This window comes from Aphelocoma coerulescens, chromosome 1A (genome assembly GCF_041296385.1).
Source record: "Aphelocoma coerulescens isolate FSJ_1873_10779 chromosome 1A, UR_Acoe_1.0, whole genome shotgun sequence".
In the NCBI taxonomy this organism is placed as follows: domain Eukaryota; kingdom Metazoa; phylum Chordata; class Aves; order Passeriformes; family Corvidae; genus Aphelocoma; species Aphelocoma coerulescens.
The window spans coordinates 25,563,603-25,582,853 of record NC_091014.1 but is presented as its reverse complement, the minus strand read 5'-3'; the positions used below and the strand labels follow the sequence as shown (position 1 = coordinate 25,582,853).

General features: G+C 39.7%; 1 protein-coding gene across 2 annotated transcripts in view; it reads right to left on the bottom strand.

The window, feature by feature from the left end:
* Positions 1-19,251, bottom strand: part of ASZ1 (ankyrin repeat, SAM and basic leucine zipper domain containing 1) — a 39,144-nt gene that overhangs the window by 4,010 nt on the left and 15,883 nt on the right. For both annotated transcript variants that reach the window (XM_069003877.1, XM_069003875.1), the window contains exons 5-10: positions 17,092-17,203; positions 16,721-16,855; positions 14,293-14,405; positions 11,341-11,416; positions 10,926-10,982; positions 5,891-6,003 (exon numbers count right to left, since the gene is read on the bottom strand). In XM_069003877.1, coding sequence (XP_068859978.1) covers positions 5,891-6,003; positions 10,926-10,982; positions 11,341-11,416; positions 14,293-14,405; positions 16,721-16,855; positions 17,092-17,203 — 606 coding nt within the window. The remainder of the gene's footprint in view (positions 1-5,890; positions 6,004-10,925; positions 10,983-11,340; positions 11,417-14,292; positions 14,406-16,720; positions 16,856-17,091; positions 17,204-19,251) is intronic.

The following is a 19,251-nucleotide window of genomic DNA, read 5'->3' as shown; positions in this document are numbered from 1 at the left end:
AATACAAGCAGGAAGATAACTCTCAAAATTAGTTTGCTCCGTGTCTCCAAAAAGTGGAGAAAGGTATAGAAAAATTTAACAGCTTATTTTCAACTTTAAGTTTCTAGAGCTTCCACATGACACTGACTCAACTTTACCAGAAATGTCAGAGAATTTTAGTCATAAGTCATGGTGCTGGCCAGAAATTTGTTGCCATTCACCAGGAAGATGGAAAGAAGGCAAGGAAGAAGAGGATCCAATTGCTTTTACTGAGTGAGCTCTCAAACTGTGAACCTCCTGAGAAGTGTCTGTATCTCCAGTAGGAAAGCTTCTGATAACTCTTAAGCTATATGGGTGAGTAATAGGCAGGGCCAAGAGACAATTACAAGTTCCTACTGCAGATCTTCCTGTTCTGCAGATCCATAGGATCTGAATAAACTAATTCAGACTCTTAACATTCCTCCATTCCCTAGGCAATCTGCTATTAAACCTAAATGCAACATACACCACTTGCTTCTTGCTCCTGAGGGCAAAGAGGTATCCACAAAATTTGTCAAACAGCTAAACTAAGCGACATGCCAATGCAGTGCAAGTATCTAAATGGAGATGGAATTTAGGCCATAGAGCACTTTCCTTCAACTTTGGGCAGAGGATCATTAGTGAGTAAAATTTCTGCCACTGCTCAGAACATGTGTGATTTGCAATAGTGCTGAACTGTTAAGACTTTAACACTTAAAACAGAATATACAGAAGCATTAATAGGAATGCTGGAGGTTTAAAACCAATACTGCACATGCTTTTCATGAAGATGCAGAAGTACAAAAGCTTATTAGTTTGTTTTTATAAAATAAACTATTGGTTGTTTCAGAACAATGTAATTGGACTGAGTATTTCGGTAAAGAACACAAACACTAAACATCTGGAGATAGTCTGAAAGTTCCTCCCACATTACTGTAGTCAAGCCATAATCGCAAATATTTTCTTCTACTTGGAAAGATAACTTTTTAGCTGGCTGGGATCAGTTATGGCATCTTTTGTGTTTCATCACAAAGGAAATTATACTTTGGAATTCTGGAAGGACACTCGGCAAATATAAAGAATGTCATGGGCTTGAATCAGGGAGGGGAAAAAACATTTAATCTATCATACTACTTCACTACACCATAGTTCTTAAAAAACTCCCTATTTTCATGGAATTTTATACCTGTTGCAACGACATGCTTTTGTATTTAGAAATGGAAATAACATTTTCAAAAAAGGATCACTTTTAAAAAGAATTAATGGCTGTCAAAACATCAGTGGCTAAATAGTGCTAGACACTCCGTAAGTTTATAATCAATCAGTTCAAGATTTTCTACTATGTTAGTTTTTCTATGACTTAATGACTGATTCTCCTTCTCACAGAATGACTTTGAACAAGTGGAAAGTAAAATCTTTATATAAAAGCATGTAAACATAGCCTAAGATTTTAGTCTCAAGGTCAGATTCCTAGAATACATGTCAGGCAATTTTCTAGGAAACTATGCAGTGCTTGCCATAACTGAAGTGCTGTCATATTTTGTGTACTTCAGTCTTAAATCAATCAATTATTTTCTGGTTTTGAGAACTACATATGATTAAACCCACACTATACTAGGAATAAGATATGTGACTGGTGTGTGAGACTGCACCAGATACCATGTGGGTATTTTATTGTATTTGGCCACACACGGTGATGGATGATGTTTTATATTTCTCCACTTACTCCCTCTGTTCAAATTTAAGCTGCTCTGCTTGAATGTATGTACCAAACACTACTGTGGAACAATCTGAAAAAAGCACACATTTTAACATAAAAATGCATAAAGCTTAAACTGGGCAAAGTCCCCTTAACCTGTAGCTAATTATAGCTCACTGAAGAGTCAACATCCATTTCTAAAGGCACCTAACAGATTTCTGGCCTACCACCCTGGCTCAGCAGCAAAGTCTCTATTTTAATACAAATGGCTCAGATGCTGTTAAAGTACTTAGGGTGTATCTGTATCATACTGGTTTATACCCTCCTTCATGCTGGAACTTCAGTTCTTCAGTATTGCAGGACGTGTCCAAGTTTGCAGGATTCTCTTCTGAAAGTACACACTTGTTTTGATGGGAGAATTACAGAATCATAGAATAGTTTGAGTTGGAAGGGACCTTACAGACAATTTAGTTACAACCCCTTTGCCATGGGTAGGGACACCTTTCACTAGACCAGGTTGCTGAAAGTTCCATACAACCTGGCCTTGAACTCCCCTAAGAATGGGACATCCACAGCTTTTCTAGGCAACTTACTCTAATATCTCACCACCTTCACAGTAGAAAATTTCTTCCTTACATCATATCTAAACCTGCTCTCCATCAGTTTGAAGCATTCTCCCTTGTCCTGTCACTACATGCCCTTGTAAAAAGTCTTTCTTTGTCTCCCTGGTAGGCTCTTTTAGGTCTCTCTAAGGTCTCCCCATGGTCCTCTCTCCTCCAGGCTGAACACCCGCAAGTGTCTCAGCCTGTCTTCCTTCATAAGACCAGTGCTCCAGCCTTCTTGGTCATCTTTGTGGCCCTCCTCTGAACTCCCTTCCAGGTTGACATCCTTCTTATGCTGGGAGTCTTGGAGCTGGCTGCAGTAGTTACAGTAGAGTGTAATGAGAGTGGAGTGTGGGATATGCCCAGCCCTTGCCCTGGAGGGATCTCTGCTGAGACAAGAGATTTCGCAATCGCCCAGCAGGACTCCCTGAAAAGGCAGCCACTTCTTGGGTCATGGTGAGGAAAAGTGGACCCACAATCCTTTGAGAGACACTATGCAGATCTTTCTGTAACCCATTGGTCTGTCCCAGACCCTCTGTAACCCATTGGTCCCCTACTGATCCCCTGTATCCCTATAAAAGGAAGCCCCCTGGCTCTGTGGGGGGGAGAGCTCGTCCCTGGCTTTCCCCTTCGCCGGAGGGAACCAACAATAAAGCTACCTCTGTGTGGAACCAGCCACACGGGCCTTCTCGTCTCTCTTTGGTCTGGCTTGGCCTGGAGGCTGCCCTGCAGAGCTGAGCTGGAATCATGAGCTGATAATCACTAAAGAGCTGATAGCCTCTGCAAGGGCCCTCCTGCCAGCAGCTGAGGGAAGACACTGGGCCTCGGGAAGGCGATTCCTTTCGGGACCATCTCTCCGGACCAGTCACCTCTTCCTGGGTCAGAGCCGCTGACCCCACCACCAGCTGTAATAGTGGAGTAGACAGGGAGAATCCCCTCTTGACCTGCTGGCCACTCCTCTTGGGATGCAGCCCAGGATACGATTGGCCTTCTGAGCTGCAAGTGCACATTTGCTGGGTCATGTTGAGCTTCTTCCAGGAGTTGAATTTGATAATCCTTGTGGGTCCCTTCCAATTTAGGATATTCTGTGTTTCTATTATTCTTGTCAACCAACACCCCCAAGTCCTTCTCCTCAGGGCTGCTCTCAGTCGATTCTCTGCTCAGCCTGTACTTGGGATTGTCCTGACCCAGGACATTGCACTTGGCCTTGCGGAATTTCATGCGTCCACCACTCAAGCCTGTCAAGGTCTGTCTGAACGTTATCCTGCTGGAACCCTGGGTTCTGAGAATTTCAGCCTGCCAGTGCTGAGAGGCAGTGATCCTCAGAAGTACACTGTATTCAATCCAAAATCCTGGGAAAAGCTTCCTAAGTTGTGTGATAACACTGAGGTTGTTGCTGTGTAATTAAAACTTATATCACTGGGTGGAATATGTAGAGATGTAGAAAATTAGGTTTAGGGGATATAGGTAATAATAGGTTACAATATGGAGGCTTTTGGGTGTGGATTTGTTCTTCATCTTTTCTCCTCCTTCTTCACAAATCTGAGTGTTCTGGTATTGGTTCAAAAAACTCGCACTGCAGACCATGAATAGATAGTTATTGGATTATAAGTAAAAACATATTATTTGGTATTTCATAATTGGTTAATTTGGACCTTAAAAAGCCTTGGAAGTTAGAACTCTGGGCCATTTTCCACCCTGCCAACTAAGAGGCACATATCATACAGCTGTGCTATAGATAAGAAAATAATAAACAACAATTAGAAGAAAAGCCTGGTGTCTCCTGTGTTTTAATCCAAACTCTGAATAAAAGAACTTGAAATTCAGAAACAGAGAAAATTAGCAGTATCCCTTCCCTCCAGCACACCACACAACTCAGTGTCATTGGCACACATACTGAGGGTGTACTCAATCCCAGTCTCCACGTCACCAGCAAAGATATTAAACAGCGCCAGTCCCGACACCAACCCCTGAGGGGTGTCACTTGTTACTAGTCTTCATTTGGACATTGAGCCGTTGCCCACAACTCTTGCCCAGAGTGACTATCCAGCCAATTCTTTATCTCCTCACAGACCAAAAGCAACATCAAAGTCTTCCATTAGGACATAAACTCCCTGCTCTTCAGCCCATCTCAGTCTTTCAAGAGCCTCCTCAAATGCCTTGCACATCTTCCCATGTCCTACAGCTCAAACTTGGCACTGTGCTGCAAAAACATAACTCAAGCGGGCCACTAAGTCTCTTTTTCATAAACACAGTTATGGATAAAGATACCAGCACAGCACCAGCACTGGGAGCAATCAGTGTATGAATAATTGGTTGGGAGTGGAATACATACCAGACAGTCTCATGGAACTGGGACTCTAAAGACAACACTATGGCAGGATCACATTATGACATAACTGCTAACGCAGAGTGTCAGTGCAATTCAGTTGCCTTCAAGGCATGGAGACATGTACAGATTGAATTTGAACCCAAGCATATTCTTTGGGCCAATGAACAACATAACTAACAGGGACTCTAGCCTTACAGCATTCAAATAATACAGACAGTTCTCCCCACTATTTTGGAGAGGGAAGCAGTATCTATGACAGTAGCAGCACAGATGTCAGATCACTAGTCAAGAGGGGAATATACACACTTCAAAGAGGCGCTGAACCCTTACTATCTAATCCATTATTAGTAGCTATTCTTCTAAAAGTTTGGGAACTAAGAAGAGGAAAGATATGACCATAGAATTTAAACTGAAGTCTAGGTGTGCCTTCCAGAAAAAAAAAAAGTACTTACACATAAAGAACAAGAGGTTTCAGAAATCTTAAGGCTCCTTTGTAATTACTGTATCCTTCCTTTTTCATTTTGTGCCGGATGTGGAGTGCTCTAGCAGTGCTTAGGCAACTTATTAAGTTTAATAGCTGAGGAACGTACCTCTCAGCTCAGGCCTGGCTTCCATGGTACTGCACAAGACTATACTAAAAGTATGAGAGGTGTTGCAGACCTGATGCTTAAATACTATAATGGGAAAAAATATCAAGTTGGAATGGAAGTCTGAAGGAGTAACACTTTCTTTAAAAAGTTTCCTTATAAACCTACTGATACATACAATCTATGATAAGGAAAAGAACTTCTAAACTGCTTAATTGGTAAGAGAAAAAAAAAAAAAGAGATATTTCAGAAGCCAGTAAAAACTGCTTCTAGTGGAAGAGAAAAACAATGAAAAAATCTGGAATCTAAAGAGAAGAAGCATTTATGATTTAAGATACACATGTACAAGATATTGTATTAGGAGTTGAAAATTAAAGGCCTGTGCAGAAGTTATATGCATCTCTCCCTCCTGCACTTTTTTTAATGGAATCTTACAATCAGACAGATTTGATTGGAAGATTAGCAGAGCCTACCTTGTCTATGCTTCCAACTTTCTTTATGCAAAACACAGCCACCACCAGCTCTCATAATCCACTAACTCGCATATTCTCAGGAATGTTATGCATTAAGGGAGAAGGTGTGAAACAATTTTACCTTTGAGCCACAGAAAATAACACAGTCACCTTAAATAGTTAATATTTCACTTCCATTTCCTTAGATATACTATTAATACCTCATTTCCAGCTTCATAATTTCGGAGATATCTTCAATTTCTTTTTCTTCCACTTGTAGCTCGTGAACAGCATCTAGGAGTTTCTGTTGATCTCCAGGATTTGTAATGCCAATCTAAATTTAAAGAGTAATTTCAAATATTATTTACTTTTAAACTTACTAGACATAACAGTATCATAACACTTACTGCACAAGCTTCTAAATATTAAGATTCAAAAGAAGTTATTTTTAAGTTATTGCAACCAGCTACAATGTATGTAAGTGACAAAGGAAAAAATAAAACCACAGAAAATATTCAATGATGCAGAACAAAATGGCAAGAGACGAGGAGCTGCCAAACCGAAATTGCACAGGATACTCAGAAAATCTGTTTAGGGTTCATTAAAAAAAAAAAAAGAAAAAAAAGAAAAAAAAGAAAAAAAAGAAAAAAAAGAAAAAAAAGAAAAAAAAGAAAAAAAAGAAAAAAAAGAAAAAAAAGAAAAAAGTAGTTTGCCTCAGTACCCCTGTGTTGTTAGGATGTTAGGTTTTCTATTTCAGAATCATCTCTGACAGCAAGATAATGAATCATCATTATGGTGATATAGCATTAACTCAGAAAGAAAGAGTGAAAACTATCAAATCAGCATAGAGAATTTTACAGGAAGACACCTTTTTTAACTGAAGGAAAACACAAAAGATGTATATTATGTAACTGAGATTCTCTAAGTGATGCCTAGAACAGAAAACACTGGCAGCTGTGCTATCCATCAAGTATCTCAGACTGAGTTTTAAGTCATATTTAAATCCTAGGTTGAGAGTTTTCTTGCAGAACACTTAAAGAATAGTTCATTTGTTAAAACGGAAATGCTTCTGTGGCACATTCAATACTTTTCCTTGCTCATATCTGACAGGCTGCTGTGCAACGCAGGACTTCTGGTATCAGCAGCCCTAAGATGCTCCTTCACACAGGTGAAAAACCTCTTGACTTTGTTCCTAAGGTGCCAGCTGAGTACCTAACTCAACAGGAGTAGACCACTCTGGCACTTGAGACTGCAAGGATCTTAGAGTCTCCAAAGTTAGGCTATATGGGACCCTCATTGATATTCTGAGGACTTCAAGTTACCTTCTGCACCCTCAAAAATCTGGAAGATGGTAGTGTTTGCAGTCTCCCAGATTCCTGTCAGAAAGAATTTTGAACGAGCAGTTGACAACCCACATCAGATCGAAATTCTAGGGAAGAGATGGTGCCTACGGAAATGCTTGCTTTTCTCTGAAACCCAATGTTCTGGCACCCAATGTTCACTGTGACTGCATAAAACTGTCTTCCAGGTTCTCCACCAATTACAGGTAACAGGTAACTATGGGCTCACAAGTGTGCCTTTAAACATTTCAAAACCATGTTAAGGTTTATAGACAAGTAAGTTCTTCAGTAATGCAAAATACCAACAAGATTAATTGGGAATTTAACTACATGTGTCAAGAACTTTTGAGTTTCTAACAGGTTTCTATGGGTACCTGAATAAATTTTACTGAAGTCTTTTTAGCAAATATCACTAGCAGCTTTAAGATAGAAAGATCTGGATTTCCTATAAATAATCTGCTTCACTTGTGTTGAGCTTAAGTTTGCTCAATTCATTAGTTCTCAGGTTTGCCTTGTGGAGCCCTATCTGTAAGGAACTAGTATTTTCTTAAGGCTTACAAAGCATTACAGCAGTCATTTCATCATGAAGAAGCAAGCTGATTTACACAATAGCATCTTGAGGATTAAAACTATCTTGTTTAAAGTAGGGACTATTGTGAAGACTGCCTTTGCTTTTGACTCCACCTTCTCATTCCTGAAACCAGCAAATCAGGATGCAGCTTTCTGACCAGCATATCAGGAAGATGTTGCACTTTGTTCCTCTAGAAATAAAATATAATTTTGTTTTTCTGCAAACGGATCACTTAACACCACCACATCTTGAAAAATATGTGTTGGGAAGTAAAGAATGTGATAAATGTCACTATAGATAAAGCCTTCTACCACCACAGTAATTCTGCATTTGGAGGTAAATGGTGCAGAACTAAGAGACGGAAGGTTGATAGATCAGTCCAAACTACTTTCCCATTTCTAGACCATCTCTGCAAGAACACCAAGTGACCCAGAATCTGACTGTTCATGCAAGAATGAATGCATGGAACAACCACAGTGCAGTAAGCCCTTCTTGAAGGATAAGTGAATTTTTAAGTTGGTGTTGGTTCACTTGCACTCTGCAGGCCAAATTATGCAAGTATTATTGTGAAGTGGCCATGTTTAAGAACATCAAAGTGCTGTACAAGAACTTGCTTATATCTGTCAAACAGACTATAAGCACTCTCAATTTTAGCCAGATCAACTCTAGGAATATTTATTTTATTCTTTACTTAAATACATACAAAGCAGCCCCTCCAAATCCAAGCCCCAAGCTCACACTCCAGCATGAACGTGACAAGAGGTGAATAAGATGGCCTCAACACATGAAAGATGATATACTGCACAGATAAAACCAGTCAAGCTATGCATAAACTCTTGTATCAATGCCACTTTGCCCAAGCAACCACTAATTCTAATAACCTGACACTTTTATGTCAAATATTAAATGCTTTTTTCAGGGAGTAGGGGCTGAGAAATGAGTTCTGGAACTCTGATATAGACCAGATAATTATCTAATTATGTAGTTAAATTTCTGGATTATATTTTGAATTTTTGATGTGTCAATTTTTCATTATACATTCTCAAATCCAAAACAAGATGACAATTTCTCTTATTCTAAACTAAATAAAATGTCAGAAGAAACCTTTTTAGTCTTAAATGCATCCAGAAGCAAAATTACTTCTGTTGCTACCTTATGAGAAAAATGCTTAAAACAAAATAAAAAATGCGTCATAAGTAGTAGACAAAAACCTCCAAATGTTGAGTAGACATGTCCCAGTATATTGAACACATTTTTTCCAGAATGGAACAGTTTATAAGCTTAAGGAATGCAAGGATTTCAGCTTGAAAGACTCATTGTTTAGGCTCTGTTGTAGAATACAGATAAAGATATTTACAGAGAAAATATCTTCCTGATATTGTTTGATGGAGGAAAGCATATCATGTTAATGACAGGATTTCTCCCCAGTTCTCTGGATATAAAGCAGCTTGGCTCAGAGGCATCCGTCAGAGGTGATCATTAATCTTCATAGTAATAAGATCCAGGCTATTTAAAACAGCTGGCTGTTAGCTGAAAGTCTGCCATCACAGTAAAAACTTTCAACTCTGAAGTTACAAGGAAACAGATTAGATTTGTTCTATCAGCAGTGTGGGGAAAAAACCGTTAGCAGAGCTCTAAAACTAGACTGCATCAAGAATTTATGATAACTTACGAAGTGCTAATAAGCCAAGAGTGATATGTCATTTTTTAACTTCTCAACTGAAGACTCACTAATTAATTTATGTCCATGCACAAAGGATGACTTATTTTTCAGGAACTGTTTCCTGCTGTTGCAAAGTTAAGAGACAAAGCAATTCAATTCTTACAGATATTATCTTCCTGTGTAGAAGCAGCTGATCCATGTAGTTATTTCAGTTTGTTCAAAACTTTGTTTGCTTTTAGAACAGGGAGCCTCAAATAATTTAGAACACTGAAACAGAAGGTATGATTTTGAGTGAAATTACACCTCTTTGGAGAAGGAACCATAAAGCTTAGCCATTTACTGAAGTCCACAATTGTCTCCTCTTTCCCCAATGTTTCCTGGACACAAACAAGCAATGACAACAATACCAAAGCAAGTGATCATTATTAACATACATTCAGACAGATTTACCACTTATTGCAATCATGACCAACACAGCAGCTCACACAGTAATGAGAAGAAATCCACAAGAATCTCCTTAAAGGACAAAACTACTATCAATAGGAGCTTTAGAGTTCTAAAAATCCCAGGACACCAGGATGCTGTCCAATGATCCTGAGGCTTCAGAAAAGCAGTAATATCAAAACACACTGACATGCCTTTTAATATTTTGTCCTAGATGAACTCTTAAAAATCTCTTCATTGACAAAGCTCCCTGTATGAGCACCCCCTGAGAACACAGAATTACTTGTGAGTTCTGTCAGAAAAATTAACCCAGTTTTAAGACAAAATGTCAAGCAAAACAATCCTTGCTGACATCCACTCTAAACGTTGGATCCAGCTGCTAGAACACATGCCTTGCTGGTACCAGGATAAGGAGAAAAAAAGCTGACACTAAGGACATGGCTAGTGCCAGTAGCAGGGAGCAGTCTTGAAGTGGCTGTTTTTACGAGGCGTCTTTGGAATCCCAGACCAGGGATTCCAAAGCTCCCCAGTACAGAGTGCTCAGAAGAATCCTGCAGCCTGAAGTACTTATGTTCTTCCAATGAGACTCCTATAATTGCATTTTATCATAGCATCCTCCTGTAAGCACAAAGTCCTTTCATTTCCCACAGGCAAAATTCCAGCAAAGACTAAAGAAAAGCAACCACCAATCTCAGCTGAGAACTGAAGCCTTGTAATAATGCATCACGTAGTCCAAAGACCAACCTTTGCAAACAGTGAAAGACCAACCTTCCCAGCTGCAGTGAACTGTAAGAAACAAAATCTTCTCTTTTTTCCCTTTTTTTTTTTTTTTGGATACAAATGTGTGTGGGATATGAGATTCTACAATTTAAGCAATTATAATGTAAGACAGCTCTTCCTTCCACCTCACAAAGGAGGACCACACCTAAAAGAGTTGTTTAGTATTATCTACTGTTAATTCTAGCATCGACTTCCTTTCACAGAAATCAGAATTAAAAACTAAAAATGGTAGCAACTAAAATTTAAACTGGAACTATTTCCTGCTCCCGATCAATCATTGATCTGTGAGATTACATACTTCAGAAAAAGCCTGTCTATATTAACATTAAAATTCAAGAAGTTGCAGAAGATGCTGAAAGAATTCTTGCAAGGTTAGACATTTATAATGAGAAGTTAAGACATTAAAAACATTAAAAAAGAGGATAAAATTAAATTAAGCTCTAAAGTAGTAAACCGACCTGTATTAAGTCATCTTTTTGCATGGTCAGAAGTTGTCTTAAAGTTATATCTTGTTCCTGTATAAAACAAAAGGGTTTCTGACATCAAAAAAAACTTCAGAATACAACAGTTTTAACTTGGTTTTCTTCCCTGTTTTACTTCAGTTTTCAGGAACAAAACCAGCTACAAAACACCATTATTGAAGCAATGAAAGATCCATCTAGTTTAGAAACATCCAATGTTGTGATTAATGCACATAATCAAAGAATCCAACTTAGTCCATTGCAGTTTAACTACCCACTTCATAAATAAGTTTCTGTTTAAGAAATTTATTTGAATTAATATATTAATATTGATATAACCTTTTTATTATGCAGTAGGTTCATTTTGCTTTCACTGATTACTTCACAGGTAGCAGATATACCACAAAATTACCTCCAACAATCCTCGAATGTGTTCTAGATCAAGACCATGTAAAAACACTTCCATATCATCAAAAGTTGAATAGGAACTGTAAAGATAATTAATGAGACTGGGGTTAAAAACAGTGTAAATTTGAAAAAAGGAAAAAAAAAAACAAAAAAAAACCAAAACAAAAAAAACACATCCAGAGCAAAATGTTACAGAAAAGCTTGGGAGCAACCTGAAGTTGCATACACCTGCTGATGACAGAAGTACCTTATAAGCATACAACTTAATCTATCAAAAATTTATAGATGTTTTTTCTGTCTAATAAATTGAATTGAACCTAAAGGGGATGACTTTCATACATAAAGGTCATTTTAAGTCACAAAACATTCCAAATGAACCTTAAAGCTGGGTCAAAAAAGCCTGGAAAATGTGGAAGTGGGGTTAAGGAAGGTAAGTACACATTCTTATCAGATAACATGCATATTAATTGGATTCAGCTCCCAACTGGTATCCTTCTGGTTCCATTTAAGCCAAAAAAGGTTATCAAGAAAACAGGACCATTTGCAATTAAAGATAGCAGAAATTACTCCATCAAGAAACTTGTCAGAAGACTACTGTTCAGAAGGTAGACTGAGGAAGTAGTTAACACTGAACTGCAGGTACAGAGTTTAACATTTATAAACAAATATAAAACATCAATTTTGATTCCCTGTTCTACCAAGGGGTATAAAAGTATAAGAGGAAAAATAACTAAACAGCTTTCAACAATCAGATGAACTGTAATGAAAAGAATTAAACTGAAGAGCAAATCCAACAAAATCCTGAAAGGACTACTGCATTTGCCTCAATGAATCTTTTGCCAAAATCCCGAGTTATGACATACTTTGCTCTGTCTTGTTGTAGGCCCTGAAATAAAGGTCTGCCTCCTCTTCCCTTCAAAGACTGAAGGAGCATCTTGAGTGCCATCACACAGCATGTACAGAACAGCCAGGGAATCAGGCCCAGCCAGCATGGGTTTAGGAACAACAGGTCCTGCTAGACCAGCCTCCTTTTAAGACTAGGTGACCCACCAAGCAGATGAGGGAAAGGTTGTGGATGTTGTCTATCTGGACTTCAGTAAAGCCTCCAATACCGTCTTCTACAGCATTCTCCTGGAGAAACTGGTAGCCCAGTTAAAACCTGGCTGCATGCCCAGGCCCAGAGAGTGGTGGTGAACGAGTTACATCCAGATGGTGGCCAGTCATTGGTGGTATTCCCCAGGGCCCAGTGTTGGGGCCAGTCCTGTTTAATAGTTTATCAATGATCTGGATGAGGCGATTGAGGGCACCCTGAGTAAGTTCACACATGACACTAAGCAAGGTGAGAATGTTGATCTGCTGGAGGGTTAGAAGGCTCTGCAGAGGGATCTGGACAGGCCGGACCAATGGGCCAAGGCCAGTTGTATCAGGTTCAACAAGGCAAAGTGTTTGGTGCAGCCCTTGGTCACAACAACCCCATGCAGTGCTACAGGCTAGGGGAAGAGTGTCTGGAAGAGGGCCCAGCAGAAAAGGACCTTGGGGTACTCACTGACAGCTGAACATAAGCCAGCAGTGTGCCCAGGTGGCCAAGAAGGCTAACAGCACCCTGGCTTGGATCAGAAATTGTGTAGCCAGCATGACTAGGGAAGAGATTGTCCCCCTGTACTCAGCACTGGTGAGGCCACACCTCAAGTTCTGTGACCAGTTCTGGGCCCCTCACTACAAGAAAGACATTGAGGGGCTGGAGAGAGTGCCCAGAGAAGGGCAGCAGAGCTGCTGAAGGGTCTAGAGAGTGAGTCCAGTGAGGAGCGGCTGAGGGAGCTGGGGTTCTTTAGCATGGGGAAAAGGAGCCTCAGGGGAGACCTTATCACTCTACAACTGCCTAAAAGGAGGCTGTGACCAGGTGGGCGCTGGTCTCTTCTCCCAGGCAACTAGCAACAGGACGAGAGCTGACACAAGGGAGGTTCAGGTTGGACATCTGGAGGATTTCTTCACTGAAAGGGCGGTCAAGCATTGGAACAGGCTGCCCAGTTGAGTCACCATCCCTAGAAGTGTTCAAGAAATGACTAGATGTGGCACTTAGTATTAAGTTAGTTGACATGGTAGTGTTCGGTCATGGGTTGGCCTCGATGGAGGTGTTTTCCAACCTAAATGATTCTAGGATTCTAAGAACAGAATCTGGTGAGGCTTTATCTGAAGTACTCTGAGACTACTTCACTGTGAACCACTCCCCGTCAACTGCCATCAGCCCATCAGCCAGCCTAATGCTACAAAACTAGAGCATTCCAAATCCAGCAGGAGCTGGCTGAGCCGGGCCAACCTGACCAATCAGAACCGACTATGGGCACTGTAAGGTGTCTTTTTAAGATCACACAACTCAAGCTGAAGGATGAAAGTGGATGGTTTGTTGAGGACTTCTTAGCCAAGTTCTTGCACAAAATCATATCAGGGATCTCTGAAGTTGCTGAAGCAGGTGCTGATTTCAGGCATAGGGCACCTTCAAGCCTCAGGGCCAGGGGCACAGTCTGCCAAAACTTCCAGAGCTTAACTGGTGTTCATACTTAATTTTGACACTCCAATTGATTCAGGAAAAAAGAAAAGGGCATAGCTCTTCTTGGTGGCAATGAAGCTGAAAACAGGCATTCAGCGAAAGCATCAACAATTTCATATCATATGATAATTTGGTATTAATATTTAATATCAAAAGATAACCACAGAACAAGGAGTGTGCAACAGGGGAGCATTAGAACAGAGCTGAAATGAGCATGCTCTTTGTTTATATTGCCAAGGAACTTTGCAATCTTGAAAAATTGATAGTACATTAATATACTTACTGTGGACTCTTGGTAGCACTCCAATCTAGACACATTATGTATTAGAAAAACTTAATCATTGATATGAACAAATATAATCTCTTAGGAATGTTTATAAGCTAAAATTACACTATAACTGTATTTACCCAACTCTGTGGTCAGAGACAGCTGTCAGAAATTTGCAGATAGCCTCGTGCTCAACTGTTTTATGGTATCTCCCTTGCAAATGATTTGCAGCCAAAGAGAGCAAACTAAATATCTGGAAGAGCCAAAATGAATTAATTATTATTAACACACAAAATGCATAAAAAATATATGGGAATAGGATTACAATCAATTACTACTTACAGGGAGCATGAAACACCTGCCAATTCTCTAAAGCATATATCTATAATGAAAAGTTGAAACTAAACTAAGAGTTTCTCAATTAACCAAATTCTGGCACAACGATGAACTGACACAGAGCACAACGGTGTCTATCATGCGGTCTAAAAAAAAGTCTGCCAGTACAGAAAAAGCCAAACATCAACACAGTCATTCACTTTTGCCACTTGTAGACAAGAGTTCTACATACTCAGTGCAATAAATTCTCTAAAGGGCACAAGGCATATGACTCTTTCCATGTCTTCATTTCCAGTGCACATATAAACATAACACTTACCAATTTACAACTGACAATCTAAGTTAACTATGTCTGACAGACAGGGATTCTTTCAACTGATTAAAGAAGAAGCCTTCTGCTAGGCATCACTATGCAGTACTGATGGATTCCAGACATTGAACTGCCTCTGTGTGGGTTTTGAGATAGTTACAAGAAAATTCAGCAAAAGAAGTAGAATCTCAATAAAGCTAAATGAATGGTGAAACCACTTGCCTGGAATTCAGGTGACTAGCCAGTTTTATATACATACACAAGTACATGGGTTGATCGAGGCTGGCAAATAAGCCCCTACTAAGGCCAGCAGGATGGGGGAGAATGAGAAAGGTAAAAATGAGAAAACTTTTCATGGACTGAGACAATGCAATTTGATATGTGAAGGGGGAAAAAAAGCCAAACCCAAAAACTAAGTGATGCATAGGCAGGCACCTACCACCTCCCACCAGAAAACCAGTGCCCACCCACTCCCCAATTTTATTGCTGAGCATGATGTTATAGGGCATGGAATACCCCTTGTGTCAGCTGGAATGAGCAGCTGTGCCCCTTCCCAACCTCTTGCTCACTCTCAGCCTACTCGCTATAGATGGGGAGCAGCGTGAGAAACAAAGATGGCCTTGATTCTGCATAAACACTGCTCAGAAATAGCTAAAACCCCGGCGTATTATCAACACTGTTTTGGTCACAACCCTAAAACACAGCACCATACAGGCTGTTTGGAAGAAAAATAACTCCCAGTCAAATCCAGAATAATACAGAAGAAAAATATTCTCCCTCCCAGAAAGAGTTTCTGCAGACATAGTCGATATGACAGCCCCTCTGGGTTGTCAAAACCCTCAAGAGCAGACCCTGAAGCTGGAAGCTCATGACCATTAAATATCACAATACCATCTGCAAGACTTTGCACCAATTGTGTGAAAGTTAGCACTGAAGGTCAAGAGGCAAGAGCCATCTCTCAAGTGTGACGAGCCTGTATTCCCTCCATGTCAGAGAAAGTCATGTTATAAGATTATATGGCTGCAACCTGCTGAACAAGTTGTTTATCAAAGGCAGAAAGCATCTGTAACCCTTTTCAGTAACCTGAGCTAGCAGATCACTGAGCCTCAGACACAGCTCTTGCTAGTTTCCACTGACAGCTCTGTGCATAGTTATCATTTTTGCTCCTGCCTTACCCTTGAGTCTGGCAGGGAAAAAAAAAGAGGTAAGAAAAACAAGCTGTAAATTACAATTCGTAAGACTAAATTATACATTTTTGAACAGCAACTGTAAAAAGCCACATCATTGGTAAGAGTAACTCAAAACAAAATACACAGGAATATGGTCTGACTGATTCACCATGTATCATCTGATAACAGCAGTAAACATATTTATTTTAGGAGAATACATGTTGTCTTCAATAGCTCTCTACATTGATAATTAGTGGCTGTCCTTTCCATGATCTGATGGCCAATTTACCTTATTTTACACCTTTCTTTGGAGAATAGATTTTGAAAACAGCCAGTACCAGCTCCTCTTTTTTGGCTTTAGTCTTTTCACTTCCAAAATCAATGAGAAACTATACTCTACAAATCAGTTTGATACCTGCATTCTCTCACATACTTTGGCAGATAGGTAAAAAACAACATGTTTTTCTACTTCTCATATCAACACTGCAAACACGAATAATCCCTTGTTTTGTATTCTACATCTAAAGCCAATGATTCTGAAAGAAAAAAGGTTTCCAAAACACTACTATATAGCCTTTACAGCCCTGTGAAAAGCTATAACAGCAAAGTCCATTATAAATGTAACAGCACTAGTATTCAGCTAGCTGCTATAATGTAGTTATTAAAGTAATACTTGTACAGAAAATTATACAATTAATGAACATATTTTTGAGGCAAAACACAGAATTTGCATTTCTAAGAGAAATGAAATACCTCTGAATGTTTATTGATTTTTGCTAGATCTGCTGCTGTTTTTTCATCCTTTGTCTGTAGATTTTTGTCAGCTCCGAGCTCAAGCAACTTCAAAATTACACTTCTATGTCCATGCTGTGCTGCCCATATTAATGCCTGCAAAGAACAACCTTGTTTTACCAATTTCACATATGGAGCAAAACCCAGTAGTTTCAATCCATAAAGCACAGCCCAAACTGGAGACAATTAATGCAAAAGGATCTCAAAGTGGTGTTAAAGCAGAAAATTCTGAGAAATATTTCTCAAAAAGCTGTATTTTGAAACAAGCTAGTGGGTATTTGCTTCTTCAATTTTTTTATCATTAAATACAACACACAAAATAAATCACTTACTGTATATCCATTTTCATCTTGGGCATTTATGTGTGATCCATGAGCAACAAGAAAAGCAACAACTCGAGCATAGCCTTTTCTAGCTGCATACATCAGTGCAGTCATTTGTTTCCTGAAAGAAAAGGTGCCAGGTGAAAAAAAAGTATGTCAAAATGTAAAAAGAAAAAAAAAGGTGGCACACTTCTGTTTTCATTTAAAAAAAATAGTTTTAAAAGACACAGCCTAAGTGATGCGTTCTACATACAGATTAATTTCAAGAAAAAGTTTGGAAAAAATATGCCGTTTCATGGAGGGCAAGATATAAATCACAACTGAATACTTAAGAGAAAGAATATTAAAAACAACAACTATGCTCATAAATGCAAAATCCTCTCTGATAGAATCAGCGTAAGCAAAAGAATCGCAGGTGATACAGCTCTTACTGCTGTGCAGAGGCATGATGCAATAGCAGAGACACCTATTACCAGCAGTCAGGACCACCCCCACCCCGAGTACTCCCAAGAGAAGCACATATGCAGATCATACTGAAGATCTTAACTTTTCAAGTACTAAAACTAAACACAATCATAATATTTTTGCCCTTTATCCCATTTTTGTCTTCTGTTCCCAGAAGTTGCACCAGAGAAGGTTCAGATTAGATATCAGAATTTTTTTTCCCACTGAACGAGTTGTTAGGCATTTGAAGAGTTGCCCAGGGAGGTGGTAGAGTTACTGTCTCTGGAAGTGCTCAGGAAGGGTCTGGATGTAGCACTTTGGGATACGGTTATGGGTGGTTATGGTGGCACCAGGTTGATGGTAAGACTACATGATCTTGAAGGTCTCTTCCAATCTTCCTGATTCTATGATTCTGTGAAGGGGATATGTTGATACCTTCTCTCCTACATAGATAATTGTTTCTTACAGTTGCTGAAGGAGTACTTAGACACCACCCTTCTCATTACTCTTGTTTTTTATATCCCAAAACCATGAGGACAACAGTCTACTGATCTGTCTTAGGGTGATTCATAATGATATCCCATTATCCCATAATCATCTGCGCCCCAAAATGGCTCCTGTATGTTTAAGACCCTGCAGCAGGGGACCTTGTGTGTATGTGTGGAGGTTGCTTTTGTGCAGGAGTTTTTAGAAGCTCTCCAGCAAGGTCTCCAGCAAGGTTTCTTGGGGCTCTTTGCAGGGTGGTATTTGCATCGCTGGCTGCTTGATCTTTGCTCAGGTAATGTTTTTTCTTTCAGGTTTTGTTGTTTTTTTCTTCCCCTTGGCTCAGAGAAGACGCAGTAGTGATCTTTGAGCTACCTTGAGGGTGGTTTCTGCAGCTGCCTGTCTGAGAAACTGGGGGGGAGGGGTGCATTGCACTGGCAGAAGTGGAGCAGAGCCACCCTGCTCCAGCGCAAGCCACTGTTGACTATGCCAGGTTGGGGAGGGGATGCACTGAGTGGCCCCAGCCCAGCTGTTTCACCTGCTGTGCCCACTCTGCCATGCCTTGCCATGGGGAAGCTCTTTGCCTGCTGCTGGAATGGCTCTGTGAGGTCCTGCCTTCCAGAGAGGGACCTCATGCCACCTTGTCACTCTGTCCTACAAAGCTGGAAGTCCTCCTGCCAGGCCCATTTTGGGAATGGGTAGTTTCCAGCATTTCGGGTCTCTCTTGGCTCCAGTGGGGCCTGAGGTCTAGTGGTTTGATATCTAGCAGTTACTTACTCTTTTTCCCCACACCTTTCAGCACTGTTTGTTAATAAACCATTGTTTTTTCACTTTCCTCTATTAGTATTAATTTCTTATTGGTGGAAAGGGATTGTTAGAATCCTTAAAGGAAATTACTCATTCCAGAGTGTTCTCCTTTGAATTGTCTCAAACCAAGACATGATCTTACGCTTCGAGAGATGTTTACAAGATGAAGCCATTGTGAAATATTACTCAGAAGTTTCTGTTTGCAAAGTATCTTTCCAGATGCCTGACTCATTCTTTGGTGGAATAAGATTGCAGAATTAAGGAAAAAAAAAAGTAGTATTGGAGGAGAAAGAGTGTGGAGTTTCTGGTTGCTACTAAGCAATCAGATTAAAGCTAAAATATTTTACTACTGTTGTTTAATTAAAACCTATTGTATTTTAAAAAGCAAGAGTTTTTCATGAAAAATATTATGTATTGCTTGTAATGTATAGCTCC